The sequence below is a fragment of the Cetorhinus maximus genome, chromosome 38 (genome assembly GCF_964194155.1).
Source record: "Cetorhinus maximus chromosome 38, sCetMax3.hap1.1, whole genome shotgun sequence".
Taxonomy (NCBI): Eukaryota; Metazoa; Chordata; class Chondrichthyes; order Lamniformes; family Cetorhinidae; genus Cetorhinus; species Cetorhinus maximus.
In genome coordinates, this window is record NC_135916.1 from 149,732 (window position 1) to 173,986 (window position 24,255).

The following is a 24,255-nucleotide window of genomic DNA, read 5'->3' on the forward strand; positions in this document are numbered from 1 at the left end:
CGCGATTCCGAAAGCGATTGACTTTGGACCTGAAACCCCCATCAAGACTTGGAACTCCAAAACCAACACCTCATCTCACTTGCACTTAGAAAGCCTTCTGTCTCCTGCAAGTTGGTATATTCAGCCGGTCGCTCAGATGAACTTGGCAGTGCGATTGTATCCCGCGGGTCATTGGTTGATTCGTTGAAGCTGTTTCGGTTTTTTTCTCACCGTCCTTTTATAATCGACACGTCGGAGACAAATGCTTTTTTTTTTTATTTTTGGAGAAGTATATTTTCTCCGTACAATGATCTGAAATAACATCGCAAAACATGACCATCACAAAAATGTTCAATCCTGTTCCAGTTCTCCGCACAGATCCACACAGGAACAGAGACAAGTGCGCTTTGTTATGGCAAGGGACATTAATGATGCCTGATAGGCCTTTGCAAAGCCAGCCGCTATATTAATGTTTCTCAATGCCTGTGTTGCCGATGGCTCTCTCCGATGTGCACAATGGGGATGTTGAGGATATCTGAGTATCTCTGAGCATCATGCATTGCTTCTAGTATTAAAGTGTCTCGCTGGCTTCTAATCTAATATCATCTCAATCTTACCTCCTATTATGTAGCGACAGTGAGAACTGTATGCACACTTATTAATAATAGCTTATCAATTGATTGGCTCATCATCGATTGCAAGGTTGATTTTAGCGCGCCATCAGAATGCAAGATGAATTTAAAAAAAAATAATAAAGCAATTCTATTGGAAAATGCGATCAGAGATCAACCATCCTCTCCTTGAAGGTGCACATTCCACATTGGGAGGTCAGGAGGCACAGAGGTCAGCGTTAGGAATTCAATCACAATATGCTTTGGGGGTGGTGGGGTGGAAAGCCACAGGTCTGGGAGCATCCGTGGAGTGGGAAACAGAGCTAACGTTCCCAGTCAGAGAGCGAGGTCGAGGTTTGAAGGGTTAGGGGAAGAGGGAAGACATTGTTCAACCTGGTGGTGCTGCAGCACGCGTTGCAAAACACACACGCACACTCACACGCTGACCCTCAACTTTAGCTGAGTTTGCTGGACCCTCTCTCTCTACCACATTGACGCACGAAGACCCTCACCTTTACCAATGCACCCCACCCCTGCTGGATACTGTCAGAATCACTGACACACTCACACACACACGCACACATTCACCTTTACCAATGCACCCCACCCCTGCTGGATACTGTCAGAATCACTGACACACTCACACACTCACACACACACTCACCTTTACCAATGCACCCCACCCCTGCTGGATACTGTCAGAATCACTGACACACACACACACACACACACACGCTCACACTCACCTTTACCAATGCACCCCCCCTGCTGGACACTGTCAGAATCACTGACACACACACACACACACGCACACAGAAACACACACATGCACACACTCACCTTTACCAATGCACCCCCCCTGCTGGACACTGTCAGAATCACTGACACACACACACACACACACCTTTACCAATGCAACCTTTGCTGGATACTGTCAGAATCACACACACACACACACATTCACACATACACACTCACCTTTAACAATGCACCCTCAGCTGGATATTGTCAGATTCTCTCTCTCTCTCACAGACACTCACACACACTCCCACACTCTCTCTCACACACACACTCACACACACTCACACTCTCACACACACACTCTCACACACTCTCTCTCACACACACACACACACTCACACTCTCTCTCACACACACACACACACACTCTCTCACACACACTCACACACTCTCTCACACACTCACACACTCTCTCACACACACTCTCTCACACACACACACACACACACACTCTCTCACACACACTCTCACACTCTCTCACACACAATCACACACTCTCTCACACACACTCACACACACACACTCTCACACACACACTCACACACTCTCACACACACATACATAATAAGGTCCCGCGTGGGAGACTCAAAATGAAGGTAAAACCCATGGGAAATAAAGCAGTTTGGAAAATTGGATCCAGAATTGGCTGAGTGGCAGGAAGCAGAGGGTGATGGTCGAGGGGTGTTTTTGTGACTGGGTGCCTGAGTCCGGTGGGGTTCCACAGGGATCGGTGTTGGGTCCCTGGCTGTTTGTGGTATATATAAACGATTTAGACTTGAATGTAGGAGAGTTGATCAGTAAATTCACGCGGATGACACGAAAATTGGTGGGGTGGTAAATAGTGAGGAGGATAGCCTTAGATTACAGGAGGATATAGACGGGCTGGTCAGATGGGCTGATCAGATGGTAATCTGGAACTCACTGCCTGAAAGGATGGTAGAGGCAGATGCCCTCATAACATTTCAGAAGTATTTGGATGTGCACTTGCGATGCCATGGCAGACAAGGCTATGGGCCTAGTGCTGGCAAATGAGATTAGAATAGTTAGGCACTTGTTCGACAGGCGCAGACTTGATGGGCCGAAGGGCCTTTTTCTTTGCTGTAGACCTCTATGACTCAATGACCCTATGACATTTTCGCACACACACACACAGACACACACAGACACACATTCACATCTTGACCAACTTGCGTGGTTGTTAATGGGGCAATTAATGTTCAAGCAACAATAGAAAGATCATTACAGCGATCTAGCAGAGGGTGGATTAGTAAAGGTGAGTGTGTGAGTGTTTGTGATTGTGAGAGTGAGTTTGTGAATGTGTGTGTGTGTGTGTGTGTGAATGTGTGAGTGTGTCAGTGTGATTTTGTCCATGTGGTGTAGGTACACCCACAGTGCTGTTAGGGAGGGAGTTCCAGGATTTTGTCCCTGTGGTGTAGGTACACCCACAGTGCTGTTAGGGAGGGAGTTCCAGGATTTTGTCCCTGTGGTGTAGGTACCCACAGTGCTGTTAGGGAAGGGGTTCCAGGATTTTGTCCCTGTGGTGTCGGTACACCCACAGTGCTGTTAGGGAGGGAGTTCCAGGATTTTGTCCGCGTGGTGTAGGTACACCCATAGTGCTGTTAGGGAGGGAGTTCCAGGATTTTGTCCCTGTGGTGTAGGTACACCCACAGTGCTGTTAGGGAGGGAGTTCCAGGATTTTGTCCGTGTGGTGTAGGTACACCCATAGTGCTGTTAGGGAGAGAGCTCCATGATTTTGACCCAACGACAGTGAAGGAACGGCTGATATATTTCCAAGTCAGGATGGTGAGTGACTTGCAGGGGAACTTCCAGGTGGTGGTGTTCCCATGCGTCTGCTGCCTTTTTCTAATTTTTCTTGTTCTCTGCTGGACACTGTAAGAATCAGACACTCACAACCATACACACGCACCCATACACATTTACACACACCGACACACCCACACAAACACACACTCACACACTCACACATGCTCACACTCTCTCTCACCCTTACACACACGCTCACCTTTGCCAATGCACCCTTTGCTGGGTACTGTCAGAATCACATACACTCACACACAACTACACACACACACCCATACACACACACACCCACACACACACACCTACACACACACCCACACACACACACCTACACACACCCATACACACACACACCCACACACACACACCTACACACACACCCACACACACACACCTACACACACACACCCACACACACACACCTACACACACACCCACACACACACACACCTACACACACACCCATACACACACACACACACACACCTACACACACACCCATACACACATATACACACGCCCACACACACACACTCACGCCCTCTCACACTCACACACACACTCACCTTCACCACTGCACCCTCTGCTGGATACTATCAGAAACACTCACACTCACACGCACCTGCACACACATCCATAAACACACACCCATGCACACACGCCTACACACACATCTACACAAACCTACACGCACACCCATACACACATACAGACACACACACACACGCTCACACTTGCTCTCTCACACACACACTCGCACACACATACACAAACACCTACACACACATACACACACACACTTATGCACACACTCATCTTCACCACTGCACCCTCTGCTGGATGCTATCAGAATCACACACACACTCACACACCGACACACACATCCATACACACACACCTACACACACACACACCCATGCACACGCACCTGCACACACACCTACGCACACCCATACACACTCACACACACCGAGACACACATCCATACACACACGCCTACACACACCCATACATACACACACAAACACCCTTTCATAGACTTTAAGTTATTTTTTCTGCTTCATATATCTAACAAAATGATTTTAGAATGTTGCAATATGATCTGTTTCCATTGTTTTTTGTTTTTAATGCAGCTCATTCCAGACCATAATAACTCAACTGTGTAAAAACACACATACATTACCCCGTTCTTTTATAGTTTGTTGCACATTGTCAAATCCGCCAGTGGCCCTCTTCTGCTCTGAAGAAAATAGCGATGATCCCTCAGCATTCTCCTTCCTAAGGTTTCGACACCCACTGGGCGCTGGCGAAGGTTGAGAGGAAAGGTCAGGGTGACTCCTGTTTGTCCCAGGATTCGTGCAGCTGACGACCAGTCCTCACCAACGCGCTTGACATCCTCTCCCCCATAAATTGCGACCGCTTGCCCCTGTTTGCCAGCGGCACCTTGCGAAAGCCCCTGATTTCCTTCCCTGCGCCCGGACTGTTATCTCACCTTCCGCATGCAGCTGAGACTCTGCAGATGCTGCAATGTTGCGGAACATGGCGGCTAAAGAGGAAACGTGGCCTCAACAGCCGAGGCACAGATATCCAGCTTGAGCAAATGGCAGTCTATTTTACAGCCGTTCGGGTTAACTCTTGCCTCCTTTTTCTCTGCGCACAGACCCTGTCTCTGCGCCTTACACAGTCGGGAGTGAAAGGAAGCCTTAAAAGCAAAAAGAAAGTCAATGCTGGCAGGGCTATTGCAAGTGACGGCTGCACCTGTTGTTGTGACCGATGCCGCTGCTAAAGCTGAGTCCTTTAAAAAGAATCCCAGAGGGAAACTTGAAACAACTGTCATAACCTATAATTTTTTAATGTCTTATGTTTGAGATGCGACTCTAAATTCAGGAATCAGACCAGCGGTTATCCAGGCTTTAAATTGAACTGAATTAAACATTCGTATTAATTCGCACAGGTTAAAATATATATTCACATGGCTACAAATTACTACTGTCATCACTTATAACACATTTCCAAACCGATCTCCATGAAGGCAACAGCCACCCCTAGACTTAACCAAACACCGGGCAAAACGAGGTTCCTTTCACTTTGGTCCCTTGCAGACACAGTGACCTGGCTTACCAGGCAATTGATCTTACATTGCCTCTGCCCTGCACACCCGAAAACTACTGAAGTTATACCTATCGGCCCCGTTGAATGTTAATTCTCATTGTATCAGCAACCTCTGGACTAAATCTCTCTAAACAATAAAACCCCTCTCACGGTACTGCTTTTATTGGTCATATAAACGTATGGCTTGGTAGCTGCCAGATAGGTAACAATTGTCACCCCAATTCTTGAATGCTCTGTTCAAGAAATGTAAATGCACGATATCTCTCTCCCATATTAAAACCAGTAAACATTAAAGCACCCAGATGAGCTGGCTTTCATCCAATTAGGACACACCCACAGACCCAACCTCTATTTTAAATGGAAAATATTACATTAAACTGAATGAAACATTTTATTAATTGACACAGGTTAAACTATATATACACACATGGCTACAAATTCCTGCTATCCTAACTTTTAACAAACTCCTAAACTAATCTCCATTAAGGCAACAGCCACCCATAGACTTAACCAGACACCAGGCAAAGCGTTTCCACCTTACGAATTCATAATGAGGTTCTTTTCACTTTGGTTCCTGTGGTTCTCTCCTGCCCAGAGCAAATTTTCCTGGCATTGAGCACTACATATAACCGCTTTCCTGCTGCCAGAAGTGACCGATGTTGCTTGACATTGGATCTCTGTAAAATTAAATAAAAAAAACACTTGGTATCGGCCTTTTCAATTTGCAATCGCTGGACTAAGTCACTACTCCCTTTGTTCCATTACTGTGTGCAACGCAAGTTGAGATGCGGCAGTGGACTTGCCTATGATTTATTTCAGGAAGGTTCAGCTCAGTAGGAGCTGATTCCAAAGTGGCAGCTATTGGGAAGCATTCAGCCCAAAAAGGAGGCCACTCTGCCCATCGCGTTTGCACTTTGCCATCCGGCCTAACCAAATTTTTCTCCTGGTGACAAATGGCCTTGTAGGTGACAGCACATCCACGTACCTTTCCCAAGTCACGGAAGGTTTCTACCTCTGGAATGTTTTCAGGTTATGCGCTCCAGGTACCCACCAGGCTCTGGATGAATTAAAATAAATAAATACCCCCCAAGACCCCACTAGTTCCCCCTGTCTGTCACTTTAACCAGAAGCCCCACCCCACCCCCCCTCTCTCCCGCTCCGCCCCGTCACCCAGGCCACTATCACCGTGACGACCGTGCGGAATCGGAATAGGAGTGAGTGGGCCATTCGGCCCATCCAGCCTGCTGCGCCATTGAGTGGGATCTTGGCAGATCTGACTGAAGACCGGAACTCCCCTCTCCTGCCTCTACTCAACCACGCCAGGAATTGGGGCAGGAGCAGGCCACACACGGCCCATCGAGCCAACTCCGCCGTTCATGGCTGACCTATAGGCTTCAGCTCCACATTCTGCCACAACCCTGATCCCAGGAATGAAAGACTTAACATCTGAGGAACGTTTGAGGACTCTGGGTCTATACTCGATGGAGTTTAGAAGGATGAGTGGGGGGATCTGATTGAAACTTACAGAATACTGAAAGGCCTGGATAGAGTGGACTTGGGGAAGATCTTTCCATTAGTAGGAGAGACTAGGACCCGAGGGCACAGCCTCAGAGTAAAGAGAAGACCTTTTAGAACAGAGATGAGGAGAAACTTCTTTAGCCAAAGAGTGGTGAATCTATGGAATTCATTGCCACAGAAGGCTGTGGAGGCCAGGTCATTGAGTGTATTGAAGACCGAGATAGGTAGGTTCTTGATTGGTAAGGGGATCAAAGGTTACGGGGAGAAGGTGGGAGAATGGGTTTGAGAAACTTATCAGCCATGATTGAATGACGGAGCAGACTCGATGGGCCGAATGGCCTAATTTCTGCTCCTATGATCTTATGGTCTTCCACCTGCCCTGGGAACTTCAACAAACTTGGCTCAATTGAATAAGGGCTTGAAACGTCAACTCTTGTTTTCACTCTCCACAGATGCTGCCTGCCCTGCTGAGCTGCTCCAGCATTCCCTGTTCTTGTTTTAGGTGAATCACTCGCTGCCTCTTCATTAATGTGCGTCGCGAGTAGCTGAGATCCCATCACCGACCCCTGGGGCGCTCCGCCTGTTGACCTGGAAAAGCCCTGTTTATTCCCGCTCTCTGCTCTCTACCCGCTAAGCGACCCTCTCCCCGTGTTAGCACAAGGGCTAGAAGACCAGGTGCCCTTATGTATTCACCCTCGGCCCTAAAATGTGCCCAGTCTACCTCAGGTTACCCTGGAAGGGCCCAGCAGCTGTAGCCGGCTGTTTCATCAGCAACACGCGAGGTTATCGGCCACGCACAGACAGGCGCCCTGCCTATCACACAATGGCCAATGTGCTGCGTGAATGTCAGTGCCGGAGTGACGCTAGGGTGCATCAGTCCGCACGTCCCAAAGAGGGGCGGATCATATCTGACCCCCATGGTCCCAGCGGGCAGGGTACCTACCGTCATCGACCTGAATCATCTCTCCTGCAGCCTGGTCAGCCTTTGTGCATTCCACATTCGGGCTTGCACACTTAGCCTGGGGAAAGGGGGCATTCGGTAAAACAGCGCCCCCTTTATTTCAGTCAGGATATGCAATCGTGCCTCATGAATGAATTGCCCTGCTAATTTTGAGCACTGGGACATTGTAGGGTGCGCATGTTTCCGATTTAAGAACGTAAGAACTAGGAGCAGGAGTAGGAGGCCATTCAGCCCCTCTAGCCTGCCCCGCCATTCATTACGACCGTGGCTGATCTCATTTCGGCCTCAACTCCAATTTCCCGCCCTCTCCCCCATAACCTTTCAACCCCTTACTAATTTTAAAACCTGTCCATCTCCTCCATTAGATAGAACCATAGAAAGTTACAGCACAGAAGGAGGCCATTCAAGACCGAGATGGATAGGTCCTTGACGGGTAAGGGGGTCAAAAGTTACGGGGAGAAGGCGGGAGAATGGTGTTGAGAAACTGATCAGCCATGATTGAATGGCGGGGCAGACTCGATGGGCCGAATGGCCTAATTTCTGCTCTTGTGATCTTATGGTCTTATGGCCCACCTTGTCCATGCCAGCCCGAGGACACCCAGGTGCCCTTTCTAACCCTACCTTCCTACAACCGGCCCATAACCCTGCATCTTACAGCGCTTAAGGTGCAGATCCCTTTAAAAGAGTTTAGAGTTTCTGCCTCTACCACCAACTTGGGCAGCGAATTCCAGACACCCACTATCCTCTGCGTAAAAAAAAAGTTCTTCCTCATGTCCCCCCCACCACTACACCATCTGCCGTTTATCTTGAATCTATGCCCCCTGGTTCTAGATCTCCTCTCATCCTTCTAAACTCTAGCGAGGAGAGGGCCGAAACCGTTCAATCTCTCCCTCATAAGACAGGCCGCGCATCTCTGGAATCAATCTCGTGATTTAACGACCCGCGGAGCAGCCTTTCCATCTTTATTTTTGATCAACTTATCTCCCGCATCTGCTTAGTCTGTGATTCACGCGGGTCGGTCTCTCCGATCGAAATGGAGAGTTGCCCGCGATTGGGTAACGCTCGGAGCCTTCTCATCTGCCCTACGTGACACAGGCCATGACTCAACTGGCCTTATCTTGTGCAACATCTTGGTTGACTCAGGGTCATGGATGGGAAGTGTGGTTTGCAGAGGCTTGGCATTGAGGCTTGCAGGCAGCAGACGTTTCCCTTCGGCGCAGTTTCGACCGGGCTGAACAGTGCATTCGAAATCACCTCAGAATGCTCTTCGACCTACTTTTCCTAACGGTGGGTAAGTACTTTTCTCTTTTTTATTGTTTTTTTACGCCCCCCCCCTCTTTCTCCCGCGACTGTTAGGCATCCCCAAAAACTGCTCCGTGCTTCCGTTCGACGCCGGGATTATGTTGAGCCACAACCCCAGGCCGGGTAAAAAGGAATAGAAACCCGATGAACTTTTATTTTACAGCGTAAGCAGAGAGCTGACATTTGCTGTCTCTGAATGAGGTCTTTGCTTTTTTATTGTCGGGAAAAAAAAACATACGTCATTCATGAAAGCACATTAGAAAATATTGCAAAATGGCCATTCCCCAAAAAGTACAATCAGATTCCAGTTTTACCCCATGGATCATGAGGTGCTTCAAAGAATCAATGGATCTGACAGTCATTTCAATATGGTCATTACAGTCAGACAGTGCAATGGGATTTAAGTTAGCGACATGGATCATCTTGCTGTCTAATTTGCTTCAATACAATTGTGATACATGTAGTGTACATTCAATGTGAGTCATACAGCCCGAGGGGTCTATACAGTTCCCAGCCCCTTAGTGCACTATGGCTGAAAGGTCTTAGACAGCGACCCTTCCCCATTGGGCCTTTGCAGTGTCTGCCCCAAGCTTTAGTGCGTCCCTCAGCACGTAGTCCTGGACCTTGGAATGTGCCAGTCTGCAACACTCGGTCGGGGACAACTCTTTGCGCTGGAAGACCAACAAGTTTCGGGCAGACCAAAGAGCGTCTTTCACCGAGTTGTTGATCCTCCAGCTGCAGTTGATGTTTGCCTCGGTGTGTGTCCCTGGGAACAGCCCGTAGAGCACAGAGTCCTGTGTCACAGAACTGCTCGGGATGAACCTCGACAGCAACCACTGCATCTCTCTCCACACCTTCTTTGCAAAGGAACAGTCCACATCCCTGGCGGCCTTGCGGTGAGCACTCACCGCCGCGGCCTGGGCTCGATTCCCGGTTGTGGGGGCGGGTGGGGATTGAAGATATATTGATCTTGTGACATTGGTAAGTTATCTACATAGGTGAGTGTCCCTCCCCTGCCTTAAGAGAGCAGCGACGAGCCTTTCCAGCACCAGCTACTGCTCTTTACGGTCAAGATGTTTGCACATTAACGTGATGTAAGTTTGACACCGCAGAGCATGAATGTGACAATCTTCTATCTCCTCAGCCTTGGCAGGATGCCTATCGCAAGCACAGAGACTCGCCAAGAAAGGTCAGTGCCGTCCGGTCAAAGTCCGCTCTTTTTTACCTGCGCGAATAATGCAAGCGGAAAGGCCCAAACGCCCGAATCCCACTGACCTCCGTTCAAACGCCCCTGGTTGCCCCTTCTTTGCTTCCCACGGTTGGTCTGGGTCACAGGCCTCAGTCCCTATTGTGTTTCAGTTCCGCTTCTCGAATCCAGTGAGTCAGGGCTTGAGAAACATTTCCGCAAACCTCATTTCTGAAAGCGGTTCAAGAGAAGAAAAACAGGAAGTGATGGGCAGAATGGCGTGGTGATGAGATGAGGAACTGTTGAACAGCAAGCATCTGTAATGAGAGATAGTTCTATCTAGGATGTTGCCTGGGATGAAACATTTAAGTTATGAAGAGAGGTTGGGTACACTTGGGTTGTTTTCGTTGGAGCAGAGAAGACTGAGGGGCGACCTGATCGAGGTGTACAAGATTATGAAGGGCATGGACAGGGTGGATAGGGGGCAGCTGTTCTCCTTAGTTGAAGGGTCAGTCACAAGGGGACACAAGTTCAAGGTGAGGGGCAGGAGGTTTAGAGGGGGGATGTGAAGAAAAACATTTTTTTACCCAGAGGGTGGTGAGGGTCTGGAATGCGCTGCCTGGGAGGGTGGGTGGAGGCGGGTTAGCCTCACATCCTTTAAAAAGTACCTGGATGAGCACTTGGCACGTCATAACATTCAAGGCTATGGGGCCAAGTGCTGGTCAATGGGGTTAGGTAGGTAGGTAGGTAGGTCAGGTGTTTCTCACGCAGACTCGATGGGCTGAAGGGCATCTTCTGCGCTGTGTGATTCTGTGACTCTGTGACCTGTGGTTCCAAAGCAACGGTTAACCATATATCGACCTCTTCCTGTATGCCCCACTCCCCCTTTCGAATGTTGTAAGAGGTTTTGAAAGCAAAGCTAAGTGAGCATGCGTGCTGGTCAGAGCAACTGGAGCCGGGGATATAGAGGCAGAAAGAGGAACTTTGGCAATTTGCCCTGGGGTGTTGCTTGGGAACGAAGCGATTGTCTCGATTGTACCGGCGCGCCCCAGCGCTTTGTTGACATGCACAAAAGGCACCTCTGGCTGAGGAAACAAGGGGCAATGTTTCAGAAAGCGTCAGACAGAAATGCAGGAGGGGGCGCTAACGCTCATTTCCAGGACCCTCCAGGGGGAGGCGATGGCGTAGTGCTATTGTGGCTGGACTCATAACCCAGAGACCCAGGGTAATGCTCTGGGGAACCCACCGAGCCAGGCACCGGAAACGACCCCGGCAATCTCAGCCCTGTCCTGGAACTCCCCCCCGCACCCCGCTAACGGCATTATGGGTGTACCTACACCACAGGGGTTGCAGCGGTTCAAGAAGGCAGCTCACCTCCACCTTCTCCAGGGGGAGAAGGGATGGGCAATAAATGCTGGGCCCAGCCAGCGAAGCCCACATCCCCCCTGAATGAATAAAAAAATAACTGGACTTATTGGGTTTCAGATGCCAGTGATGCCATTGGCCTCAGAAAGGGTTAACAGTAGTTCCTGAGACAGGGCCATGTTAGGTTGGTTAGCAGTATTAAGGCCCATGGGTTAAAAAGGACAGGAGCATCTTGGGAAGAAATAAAATACTTAAGACATAGAAAGGAAGAACTTGCAGGCGTCTGCATACAAATATTTCAGTTGATTCTTTCACAACATGTTGGCATCTCTGCCAAAGACAGCATTTGTTGGCCAACGCTAATTGTTTGGCCACTTAAGAGTACATGGTGTGGAGGCCACTTATTAGCATGACAAAGATTGGCCGGGTGGTTAACAGTGAGGTTGAGTGTCTTGGGCTACAGGACGATATAGACGGGGATGGTCAAATGGGCAGATAAGTGGCAGATGGAATTTAACCCTGAAAAGTGTGAGCTGATAGAGTTTGAAAGGAGTGATTTGACAAGGAAGTATTCAATGAACAGCATGGCACTAGGAAGTTCTGAGGAACAAAGGGACCTTGGCGTGTGTGTCCACAGATCTCTGAAGGCGGAGGGGCACGTTAGTGCTGTGGTGAAAAGGGCATAGGGGACACTTGCCTTTATCAATCGAGGCATAGATTACAAAAATAGGGAGGTCATGTTGGAGTTGTATAGAGCCTTGGTGAGGCTACAGCTGGAGTACTGTGTACAGTTCTGGCCACCACATTATAGGAAGGATGTGATTGCACTGGAGAAGGTGCAGAGGAGATTCACCAGGATGTTGCCTGGGATGAAACATTCAAGTTATGAAGAGAGGTTGGATAGACTTGGGTTGTTTTCGTTGGAGCAGAGAAGACTGAGGGGCGACCTGATCGAGGTGTACAAGATTATGAGGGGCATGGGCAGAGTGGATAGGGAGCAGCTGTTCCCCTTATTTGAAGGGTCAGTCATGAGGGGACATAAGTTCAAGGTGAGGGGCAGGAGGTTTAGGGGGGGATGTGAGGAAAAACCTTTTTACCCAGAGGTTGGTGACGGTCTGGAATGCACTGCCTGGGAGGGTGGTGGAGGCGGGTTAGCCTCACATCCTTTAAAAAGTACCTGGATGAGCACTTGGCACGTCATAACATTCAAGGCTATGGGTCAAGTGCTGGTAAATGGGATTAGGTAGGTAGGTCAGGTGTTTCTCACATGTTGGTGCAGACTCGATGGGCCGAAGGGCCTCTTCTGCACTGTGTGATTCTGTGATTTTGTAAAGGGTTAGTTAGGTAAGAGGAAGCGGGTGGTCAGGATAAATGGATCTTATTTTTTGGATTAGCAAGATGACCAGGGCTGTGTCCTCAACCATTCACAACCCATATCACTGACTTGGGTGAAGGAGCCAGATTAATGGTAGTTAGCTTTTCCGATGATGCCAAGATAGGTAGGAAAGTCCAAGGGGCGGTGGAGAGTCGGTGAAGGGAGATAGGTATGAAGGGATTGTATTATGGAGGAAGATTGAACAGATTAGCCCTATACCCATTGGAGTTTAAAAGAATGATAGGTGATCTTATTGAAAGATGGGAGAATTTGAGGGGACTGGATCTGGTCAACGCTGAAAGGATGAGTTGTGAGGGGAACTAAAAATGGGGGTTCACTGTTAAATAATAAGTAGTCTACCCTTTAAGGTGGAACCGAGGATTATTTCTCTCTCTCTCTCGGAGAGTCACTGGGGAAGTGGGTGAGACAGCGAAGTGGAGATGAGACCAGGACCAGATCAGCCATGAACTGTTTGAATGGTGGAAGAGGTCCGAATGTCGCACATTGGGTCTGGGGGTCACATGGAGGTCAGGCAGGGTCAGGATAGCAGATCTCCTTCTGACGGGCATCAGTGAACCGGGTGGATTCGAACGGCATTCAAGAGTAACCTCCATTGCTAAGGCTAGCTTTCCATTTCCATGTTTCAATAATTGAATCTAAATTGCAATGATGAGGTTTGAATATGTGGCCCCAATGCATTAGCCTAGGTTCCTGAATTGACAGTCAAGTAACATCATCATTGCAACCACGGCCTCCCTGTTACAGATGGGGGAGATAAATGTGCAGGTACATGGCAAAAGGTTTGTGAGTGGGATTAACGCTATTGTCATAGGAACGTGTCAGCACCAGACTCCAAATGGGCTTATTTATGTGCTTCCAAATCCATAATTGTTTTTGTGTGTGTTCGTGTGTCTGTCTGGTGTGTGTATACATCACTTAACTCCCTACCTATAAAATCCTGTGTCTTCTTTGACCGTTTAGTAGGGGTGAAGGTTGTGCAGTGGTAACAACCGTGGACTAATATCTCAGACGCCCAGGCCAATGTTCTGGGAACCTGGGTTCAATTCCCAAGCAACCGGTGGAATTTAAATTCGATGAACAAATAGGGGATGTAAAGTTAGTCTCTGTAATGGTAACCACGACAACTACCATCCCTTGTCCTAAAGCAACATCTGATTCACTAACTTCCTTCGTCCTTACCTGGCCTGGCCTACATGGGACTCCAGAATGACGGCATTGACATGGACATGTAACCTCCCTCTGAAATGACCGAGCAAGTCATTCAGTTCAAGGGCAATTAAGGATGGGCGGCAAATCCTGGCCTATCGTTAAGTGCACACAAGACAAGAGATAAATTAGTTTCCATTTCGGAAAATAAAGTGATTGGATCAGACAGGATGAAACGAGGTCACCCTATGTATTTGTTCCTGGCTTGCTCTTTTAAAGAATGAATCATATACTCCTGTCCACTTGTGTGTACAACAGGTTGTCACCACACATTTCAGGCTCTACTTTGCGAATCAGAAATATCTCAACCCCCCCCCACCACCTAAACTTGCCAGTGTAGCAACTATCTTCAACTTCTCTGCTCTGGTGTTCAAGATTTCTGTTACGACCGATACAGTTGGTAAAGCTGAGATATTTTTAAAAATCCCAGAGGGAAACTTTAAACAACTGTCATAACCTATAATTTTTAAGCGTGACGTTTGAGATGCGACTCTAAATTCAGGAATCAGGCCACCAGTTCTCAAGGCTTTACACTAAACGAAATGCAACATCTTATTAATTTGCGCAGGTTAAAATACATGGCCACAAATTACTACTATCATAACTTTTAACTCATTCCCAAACTAATCTCCATTAAGGGAGCAGCAACCCATAGTCTTGACCAAACACCAGGCAAAGCATTTTCACCTTCAAAATTCAAAATTAGGTTATTTTCACTTTGGTTCCTGTGGAGCCAATTGGAGGCTTACAACTGCCTTTTGATCTCACATTGCCTCTGATCTGCACACCCAAAAACTACTGAAGTTATACCTACCAGCCCTATTGAATATTAATTCTGAACTAAACCTCTCTAACAATAAAGCCCCTTTCATAGTACCGATTTTATTAGTAATATAAACATGTTTTTTGGTATCTGGTAGAAAGGCATTAATTTTCTCCCCACTTCTTGAATGCTCTATTCAAAAAATGCCAACGCACGCTATCTCTCTTACATATCATAACTAGTACACATCAAAGCGCCCAGACTAGCTGACTTTAATCCAATTAAGACACACCCACAGTCTATTTTAAAAGAAAAATATTTTCCAAAATATATACATTGATAGCTTCATGACAATTCTTAGCAGTGAAGGTTAATGCCAACTTTACTTTAAGAGACTCACTTAGAAAGTTGTAACCATCAATAATGTTACCCAAAAACCTCTCTGCACAGCAGAAGGAAAGAATATTTATATCTATTATGCACACGTAGAAACCTTAACATCAGATATTCGAGATTTTCTTCAACAATTCAAGCATCTCTAGTGTGGCCATATAACACTGATCACTGAGACCAATCTAACACATCTACAAAGCTAATGCACCGTGTTTTTCTGTAGAGCTGTGTTCTTTTTTTTTAGCTATAGTGATGTGGTCAGGGTAATTTCAGGTCTGCTATTCAAATCTGGCTCACCTCAAGGTATCTCACAGCCACTGTAAATTTACTTGGGGCATTGGGCCTAGCGCTGGGGCAGAAGACAGGTATTCAATGGGGTTTGCTTCATGTCCAAAGAATGGCGACCATGTTGTTGTGGGAAAGTGACACAGATGTCCTCGGGGATTATTAAGAGGGTTAAGAGTAAATTTCAGTGGTTGGGTTTGGTGGGGGAGGCAGTGGGTGGTGGTCAGGGGCATCCTATATAGCAAAGCAGAGGGCAGCATGAGGGAAAAGGAGCGGGAATGCGGCACAGTGCGATGCAATGAAATAGCACCATATTAGGTAAAAGCAGACAGGGAGGCTTAGGAGGAGTACAGAAGCGCATTTAGAATTCAGGTCTGGAAACGCACGGAATATGCTGAAAATGTTTGGTGAGTTCCAGAGCAAACCTCCATGGGGAAGCAACGATGCAGTGCCATTTGCAAACATTAAGAAAGTGGCGTGCAAATGGCTAAATGTTCAAGAAAATACAGGTTAGGGAATGCGCGAGGCACGGTGGCTGTACTGATCATGGAGGAGATTGTAGTTCTGGAAGGAAAGGGTGAGGGGGGTGGGCAAAAAGGGTGCCATTGAGGGGTCAAGGGCAAACTCCTTTTTAATAACCTTCAGAAGTTAAAAAAAAAAACAATCTATATGTCGTCACCACACTGGACATTGTATATGACCACAACTGGTGAAAGAGGGTTAGAACAACAAATCTGCAGGGATTTTTAAATTTATTTATTCATGGGATGTGGGCGTCACTGGCTGGGCCCAGCATTTATTGCCCATCCCTAGTTGCCCCTTGAGATGGTGGTGGTGAGCTAGCCTCCTTGAACCGCTGCAGCCCCTCTGGCGTGGGTACACCCACAGCACTGTTCGGAAGATACGCAAACACTTGTGGTGATACTGGGAGGTTTTAATCACCCAAATATCGCTTGTACTAATGTCAAAGTGAAGGGAAAGGCAGATGAGGGACTTCTGAAACGTGTTCAGGAGAGCGCCTTTGACCAGTCGGACCTCTGTCCAACGAGGAAGGTGACATTGACTGGATCTGGCGATAGGTCATGAGTTCTAATCAAGTGGACCACGTGTCTGTGGGAGAGCACACAGGCAATAGTGATCATAATATCATAAGGTTTAGGAGAGTGATGGAGCAGAACAAAACAACAATGTAAATCAGAGCTTCTGTAATGTCAAAATGCTAATGTCAACTGCATGAGTGGATATCTGGAGAATATGGGACCTGGCTTTGATGGGAGGAACTGGAGTGGAGCAATGGTTAACATTTGGAAAGAAGATGCTCCGGATGCAGTTTGGGCGTATTCCAACAAGGGCAAGTGTTGGATGTACCAAAGCCAGGCCACTTTGGAAGTCAAAGTTAGAGAATATGATGAAGCAAAAGGGAGGCAAAGTGATGACTGTCAGCCGAATTGTGAAGGAAAACGAGAATTGGGCCAAAGACAATAGGGTGAGCGGGAGAGTGAAGAGGACAGTAAAGACAGAGAAGGTGAGAATAGAAAGGTTGTCAAGAAAAAAAAACGCAATCAAGCACCCTCGAGTCCCGTGCACATAATAGGCAAGTTGTAAGAGGTGGGATGGGGCCTATTAGGGTGTGGGGGGTGGTTGGGTGTGAATGTTGTGGGGTGGCGGGAATGGAAATATATGTTGCACTCCCCAAAGCGTTAGATGGCTTAGTGAGTCATTGTACCCACGCTAATGAGGGAAGAGGATGCTTAAAGTTTATTGTTGGAAGTTGAGATGTTAGAGGTAATGGATGGGCCAAATACTGATAGGTAGGGCGCACTGCAAAGGCTAAACATGTTGAGAATGGATAGGCCACATGGTCCCCATTGCTTCACAGGTTGTCCAGGGAAGGCAGCAGAAGGACCTATCGTCATCTTCCGACCCTCCTTAGATTAGGGGACGTGCCGGAGGACTAGGAAGCGGCACATGTGACACACTTGATCAAGACAGGATGCAAGCATGTTTCTGGTGTACTACAGGCTAGTAAATTTAACACCAACTGTCAATAAAGCTTTAGAAACAATAATTGGGGGGGAGGAGGGGAGCGGTGTTGGTGGGAGTGCAATGGCAACATGGAAAGGGTGAGACCAGGGAGAGGCAACCCCGATTCGTCAATGGCAGTTCCTGCCAGACACATCAAAATGGTTGTTTGTGCCTTCCCAGCGATAGGTGATGAACGGAATGTAGTTGGGTGTCGCCCAACTAGATTTCAAGATCCACGTTTGCCAAAGTAGCGCTCGTGAGTTCGGTGCGTTAAGCTGGGGGCCCACGGCAGGTGGGAGGGCAATTTCAGCTTGGATCAAAAGCAGTGGCTTGAGGACAGGAACCAGAGGGAGGTGGCGAGTAGTTACTACTTATGTGACCAGGGCCTGATGGACGCTACGCTTGAGAAAGGATGTGAGCGCCCCTGAGTGAACGCAGGGGAGATTTGCCAGAATTAGTGCCAAGTGCCGGTTTTAAATCCCGTAAGGCCAAAGTACAGTAACACACGCCTTTTCAGGGGTATAAGCTAATCTTACGTCCATTGAATGCGCTGGAAATTCGCGAAATGGAAAGAGAGACCTCCTTTCAAAGTGGGCCAGGAGGAACTTTGACGTCTTAGCATAGTTACCCAACTATAGAAACCACACTCATTTCGGCTCATCAGAAATCATATGGTTTAAAATTCATTTTATTCATATCCAGGAAGGATATCAGTAAGATTGAGAGAGTTGCAGAGAAGATTTACTAGGATGTTGCCGGGTCTTAAGGAGTTGAGTTACAGGGAAAGATTAAACAGGTTAGGACTTTATTCCTTGGAGCGTAGAAGGACGAGGGGAGATTTGATAGAAGTTTACAAAATTGTGAGGGGTATAGACAGAGTAAATGCGAGTAGGCTCATTCCACTTAGATTAGGAGAGATAAACACGAGAGGACATGGCTTTAGGGTGAAAGGGGAAAGGTTTAGGGGGAACTTCTTCACTCAGAGAGTGGTGAGAGTGTGGAACGAGCTACCATCTGACGTGGTAAATGCAGGCTCAGTCTTACGTTTTAAGAATAAATTGGATAGATACATGGATGGGAGAGGTCTTGAGGGTTATGGACTAGGAGCAGGTCAATGGGACTAGCGGAATAATATTTCGGCACAGACTAGAAGGGCCGAATGGCCTGTTTTCTGTGCTGTAGTGTTCTATGGTTCTATGGTTCTATCAAAGCAGGTGAAAGTTCACCAACTATGGCAAATTAGTCAAGCTTATTTCCAAACCTTGATTGGTTGCGTCAATGTAGCCCATTTCCCCCATTCCCCATTCGGTGTTTCCTCAAAAGGGGGTTAAATAATCAAATCCTTGCATCCATGGGATTAAGCCTGAGGATGTTCCTTGGCGGGTATGTACCTCGCTCCCAAAAAAATAGTTCCCAATGAAATTGGAAGTTAACTCCAGCTGGGCGAGCTTTTGTAAGTGAGGATATTGTATCACCTCTGGATGTTCTGTCATATCAACCAATTAACTATGACCAACAACTGCAATTACACCCCACCCCACACACGTACACACACCCAAAAAAAATGCGCCCTTAAACTATTGATGCTCCCCTACTACACCCCTCCCTTGCTGTTTGTAATTTCTTACCCCCCCCTAACCTGATGAGTCCAAGACGGAAAGATTTGATAGCATGTCCCTTTTTTCCAGCCACACAAGCTCAGTCCTGCCAAATGGCCCTTTAGCCTCAACTGACTTCCTATCATTATTTGAAAGATGCAGTTGGGGCGTTGCCAGAGCCGACCATAGCGATCGACCCAGGCGACGGAGTGCTGGCCGAGGGGGACTCAGCTCGGATTGAATGCAGGACCCCCAGCTACCACGCGGGCAGCACGTTCTACCTGAGCCGAGAGGGGGAGGACAAGCCCGTGGAAGCCAAGCGCGTCCCCGATGGAGAGGACACGGCCAGCTTCCAGCTCCTGAACGTCACAGTGCAGCAACAGGGGAAATACCGGTGTTCCTATGGGAACCACCGGTCAGGCACCTGGAGGACTTCCACCTTCAGCAGCCCCGTTCAGTTAACCGTACACGGTAAGGCCGGTCCAGGCGACGCTCAGATAAGACCTGAGGAAGGATGCGCTCGCGATAGAGGGAGCGCGGCGAAGGTTTACCCGACGCGAGAGGGCACGGGTTTAGGGTCAAAGGGGAAAGGTTTAGGGGGAACATTAGGGGGAACTTCTTCACTCAGAGAGTGGTGAGTGTATGGAACGAGCTACCATCTGACGTGGTAAATGCGGGCTCACTCTTAAGTTTTAAGAATCAATCGGATAGATACATGGATGGGAGAGGTCTGGAGGGTTACGGACTGGGTGCAGGTCAATGGGACTAGCGGAATAATATTTCGGCACAGACTAGAAGGGCCGAATGGCCTGTTGTCTGTGCTGTAGTGTTCTATGGTTCTATGTTTCCTGGGATGGCGGGATTGACATAGGAGGAGAGATAGAGTCGGTTAGGATTATATTCGCTGGAGTTCAGAAGAATGAGGGGGGGAATCTCATAGAAACCTATAAAATTCTAACAGGACTAGACAGGGTAGATGCAGGAAGGATGTTCCCGATGGTGGGGGGAGTCCAGAACCAGGGGTCACAGTCTGAGGATAGGGGGTAGATCATTTAGGACTGAGATGAGGAGAAATGTCTTCACCCAGAGAGTGGTGAGCCTGTGGAATTCGTTACCACAGAAAGTAGTTGAGACCAAAACATTGTAGGTTTTCGAGAAGGAGTTAGATATAGCTCTTGGGGCGAAAGGGATCAAAGGGTATGGGGAGAAAGCGGGGAGCAGGCAATTGAGTTGGACGATCAGCCATGATCAGAATGAATGGCGGAGCAGGCTCGAAGGGCCGAATGGCCTTCTCCTGCTCCTAGCGTCTATGTTTCTAAGGAATGAAAAGCACCATCCTATCCTCCCAATCAAAAACTCCGCTTGGCCCCTGGTTTTTTGTGCGTAACTGCCCCCTCTCCCCCTCCCTGCTTAACTTCCCACAATTCCAGCCCCCCCACCCCTCTGAAGTGTGGAGGCGCCGTTCTGAATTCCGCGCGACCACCCCCACCCCTTCACTCCAACCACCACCACCGCAGCCTTGCCAAGTTGGGGTCCAACATTAGCAATGCCTTCTCCCATTCCCTATCAGCAGTCCCCTCAATGAAACTCAATGCTCCACGGAGATTCCTGGAGGTCCCACAGCAACTTTGGAGCAAATCCCATTGGCGTATGCCTTCCGTTGCTCGCTTTTGTGAATTTGGCAACATTTTGAGGGTTGGTTGATGGTGGGGGGCTGTGGGGGTGGTGCGGGTTGGGGGGTGGGGATTGGTGGGGGGGGCGTGTGTTGAGGGCTGGTGTTTGGTGGGGGTGGCATGGGTTGGGGGTGGGTGTAGTGGTGGGGCGCGTGTGTTGAGGGTTGGGGGTTGGTGGTGGACTAGGGAGATACAAGAGGTATTGTATAACCATCATTGGTTGGTCTACTTTGTTCCCTTCACGCCATGTTGGGCCAGATTGTGGTGCTCTGTTTTAACTGGAACTCTTGTCTAAATTGGGAATAACACTTGAGAATAGGATAGTTTTGTATTCAAGTTATAATTATTCATTCAGGGGTTGTGGGTATGGCTGTCCATCCCTAATTGCCCCTTGACAAGATGGTGGTGAGCTCGTTTCTTGAGCCGCTGCAGTCCATGTAGTGTAGGTACACCCACAGTGCTGTAGGGAGGGAGTTCCAGTAATTTGTCCCTGTGGTGTAGGTACACCTACAGTGCTGTTAGGGAGGGAGTTCCAGGATTTTGTCCCGTGTGGTGTAGGTACACCCACAGTGCTGTTAGGGAGGGAGTTCCAGGATTTTGTCCCGTGTGGTGTAGGTACACCCACAGTGCTGTTAGGGAGGGAGTTCCAGGATTTTGTCCCTGTGGTGTAGGTACACCCACAGTGCTGTTAGGGAGGGAGTTCCAAGATTTTGTCCCTGTGGTGTAGGTACACCCACAGTGCTGTTAGGGAGGGAGTTCCAGGATTTTGTCCCTGTGGTGTAGGTACACCCACAGTGCTGTTAGGGAGGGAGTTCCAAGATTTTGTCCCGTGTGGCGTAGGTACACCCACAGTGCTGTTAGGGAGGGAGTTCCAAGATTTTGTCCCGTGTGGTGTAGGTACACCCACAGTGCTGTTAGGGTGGGAGTTCCAGGATTTTGTCCCTGTGGTGTAGGTACATCCACAGTGCTGTTAGGGAGGGATTTCCAGGATTTTGTCCGTGTGGCGTAGGTACACCCACAGTGCTGTTAGGGAGGGAGTTCCAGGATTTTGTCCGTGTGGTGTAGGTACACCCACAGTGCTGTTAGGGAGGGAGTTCCAGGGGATTTTTACCCAGCGACAGTGAAGGAATGGCCGATATATTTCCAAGTCAGGATGGTGAGTGACTTGGAGGGGAACTTCCAGGTGGTGGTGTTCCCATCTATCTGTTGCCCTTGTCCTTCTAGATGGTAGTGGTCATGGGTTTGGAAGGTGATGCCTAAGGAGCCTTGGTGAGTTCCTGCATTGCATCTTGTAGATGGTACACACACTGCTGCTACTGTGCATCGGTGGTGGAGGGGGTGAATGTTTGTGGATGGGGTGCCGATCAAGTGGAGCTGCTTTGTCCTGGACGGTGTCGAGCTTCTTGAGTGTTGTGGGAGCTGCACTCATCCAGACAAGTGGGGAGTATCCCATCACACTCCTGACTTGTGCCTTGTAGATGGTGGACAGGCTTTGGGGAGTCAGGAGGTGAGTTACTCTCTGCAGGATTCCCAGCCTCTGATCTGCTCTTGTAGCCACAGTATTTATATGGCTAGTCCAGGTCAGCTTCTGGGCAATGGTCACCTCCAGCATGTTGATAGTAGGGAATTCTGCCATTAAACCTCAAGGGGAGATGGTCAGGTTCTCTCTTGTAGGAGATGGCCAACACCTGCTACGTAAGTGGGGTGATTGTCACTTGGGTCTTGTCAGCCCAGTGCTCAGTATGTTTTGGTTTCACAACTTCAGTGTCATTCGGGTGAATTTTCACATTGTGTAGACATCTAGCATTGGGAGGTGATTATAAATGTGCCTGCTTGGTCTCCTTTCTGGGTGGACAACGTGGAAGATGCATCCATTTGACGCTCTCTATCCCTGGTGATGAGTGTAAATAAGTTACTTTTTAAAGAATATTAGTGTAGGGAGGCAAACCAAGTGCTGTGCAGGCACAGGTTCGAGAAGTCTGCTCCCCATCATCTTCTCAAGGGGCAATGAGGGGTGGGCAATAAACCTTGGCCTGGCCAGCCCTACACACAGCTCATGAATGAATAATCATCACTTAAAAACAAAACTATCCTAATTGGATGTGTTATTCCCAATTTAGACAAGATTTCCAAATAAAACAGAGCACCACATTCTGGCCCAACATGGTGTGAAGGGAAGAAAGTAGACCAACCAATGATGGTTATACAATACCGGATGTATCTCCCTCCTCCGCCACCAACCCACACCCCTCACCAACCCCCAACCCTCAACACATGCCCCCCCAACAACACCCACCACCAACCCACGCCCTCTACCAACCCCCACCCTCAACACACGCTCCCCACCAACCCCCAATCCTCAATACACGCCCTTCAACACTACCCCCATCCACAAAACACAGCCCCACCAACCCCCCACCCTCAACCCACGCCCCCCACCAACCCCCCACCCTCAACCCACGCCCCCCACCAACCCCCAACCCTCAACACACGCCCTCCAACACTACCCCCATCCACAAAACACACACCCCACCAACCCCCCACCCTCAACCCACGCCCCCCACCAACCCCCCACCCTCAACCCACGCCCCCCACCAACCCCCAACCCTCAACACACGCCCCCCACCAACCCCCCACCCTCAACCCACGCCCCCCACCAACCCCCAACCCTCAACACACGCCCTTCAACACTACCCCCATCCACAAAACACACACCCCACCAACCCCCCACCCTCAACCCACGCCCCCCACCAACCCCCCACCCTCAACCCACGCCCCCCACCAACCCCCCACCCTCAACCCACGCCCCCCACCAACCCCCAACCCTCAACACACGCCCTTCAACACTACCCCCATCCACAAAACACACACCCCACCAACCCCCCACCCTCAACCCACGCCCCCCACCAACCCCCCACCCTCAACCCACGCCCCCCACCAACCCCCCACCCTCAACCCACGCCCCCCACCAACCCCCAACCCTCAACACACGCCCTCCAACACTACCCCCATCCACAAAACACACACCCCACCAACCCCCCACCCTCAACCCACGCCCCCCACCAACCCCCCACCCTCAACCCACGCCCCCCACCAATCCCCCACCCTCAACCCACGCCCCCCACCAATCCCCCACCCTCAACACACGCCCTCCAACACTACCCCCATCCACAAAACACACACCCCACCAACCCCCCACCCTCAACCCACGCCCCCCACCAACCCCCAACCCTCAACACACGCCCTCCAACACTACCCCC

At 49.0% G+C, this 24,255-nt stretch overlaps 1 protein-coding gene across 1 annotated transcript in view; it reads left to right on the plus strand.

Annotated features, from left to right (window-relative positions):
- The first annotated feature begins 8,970 nt into the window (after positions 1-8,970).
- LOC144672336 (uncharacterized) overlaps positions 8,971-24,255 on the plus strand; it is a 31,605-nt gene continuing 16,320 nt past the window's right edge. The window contains exons 1-3 of the mRNA XM_078534188.1: positions 8,971-9,094; positions 10,250-10,294; positions 19,479-19,793. Coding sequence (XP_078390314.1) covers positions 9,064-9,094; positions 10,250-10,294; positions 19,479-19,793 — 391 coding nt within the window. The 5' untranslated portion in view covers positions 8,971-9,063. The remainder of the gene's footprint in view (positions 9,095-10,249; positions 10,295-19,478; positions 19,794-24,255) is intronic.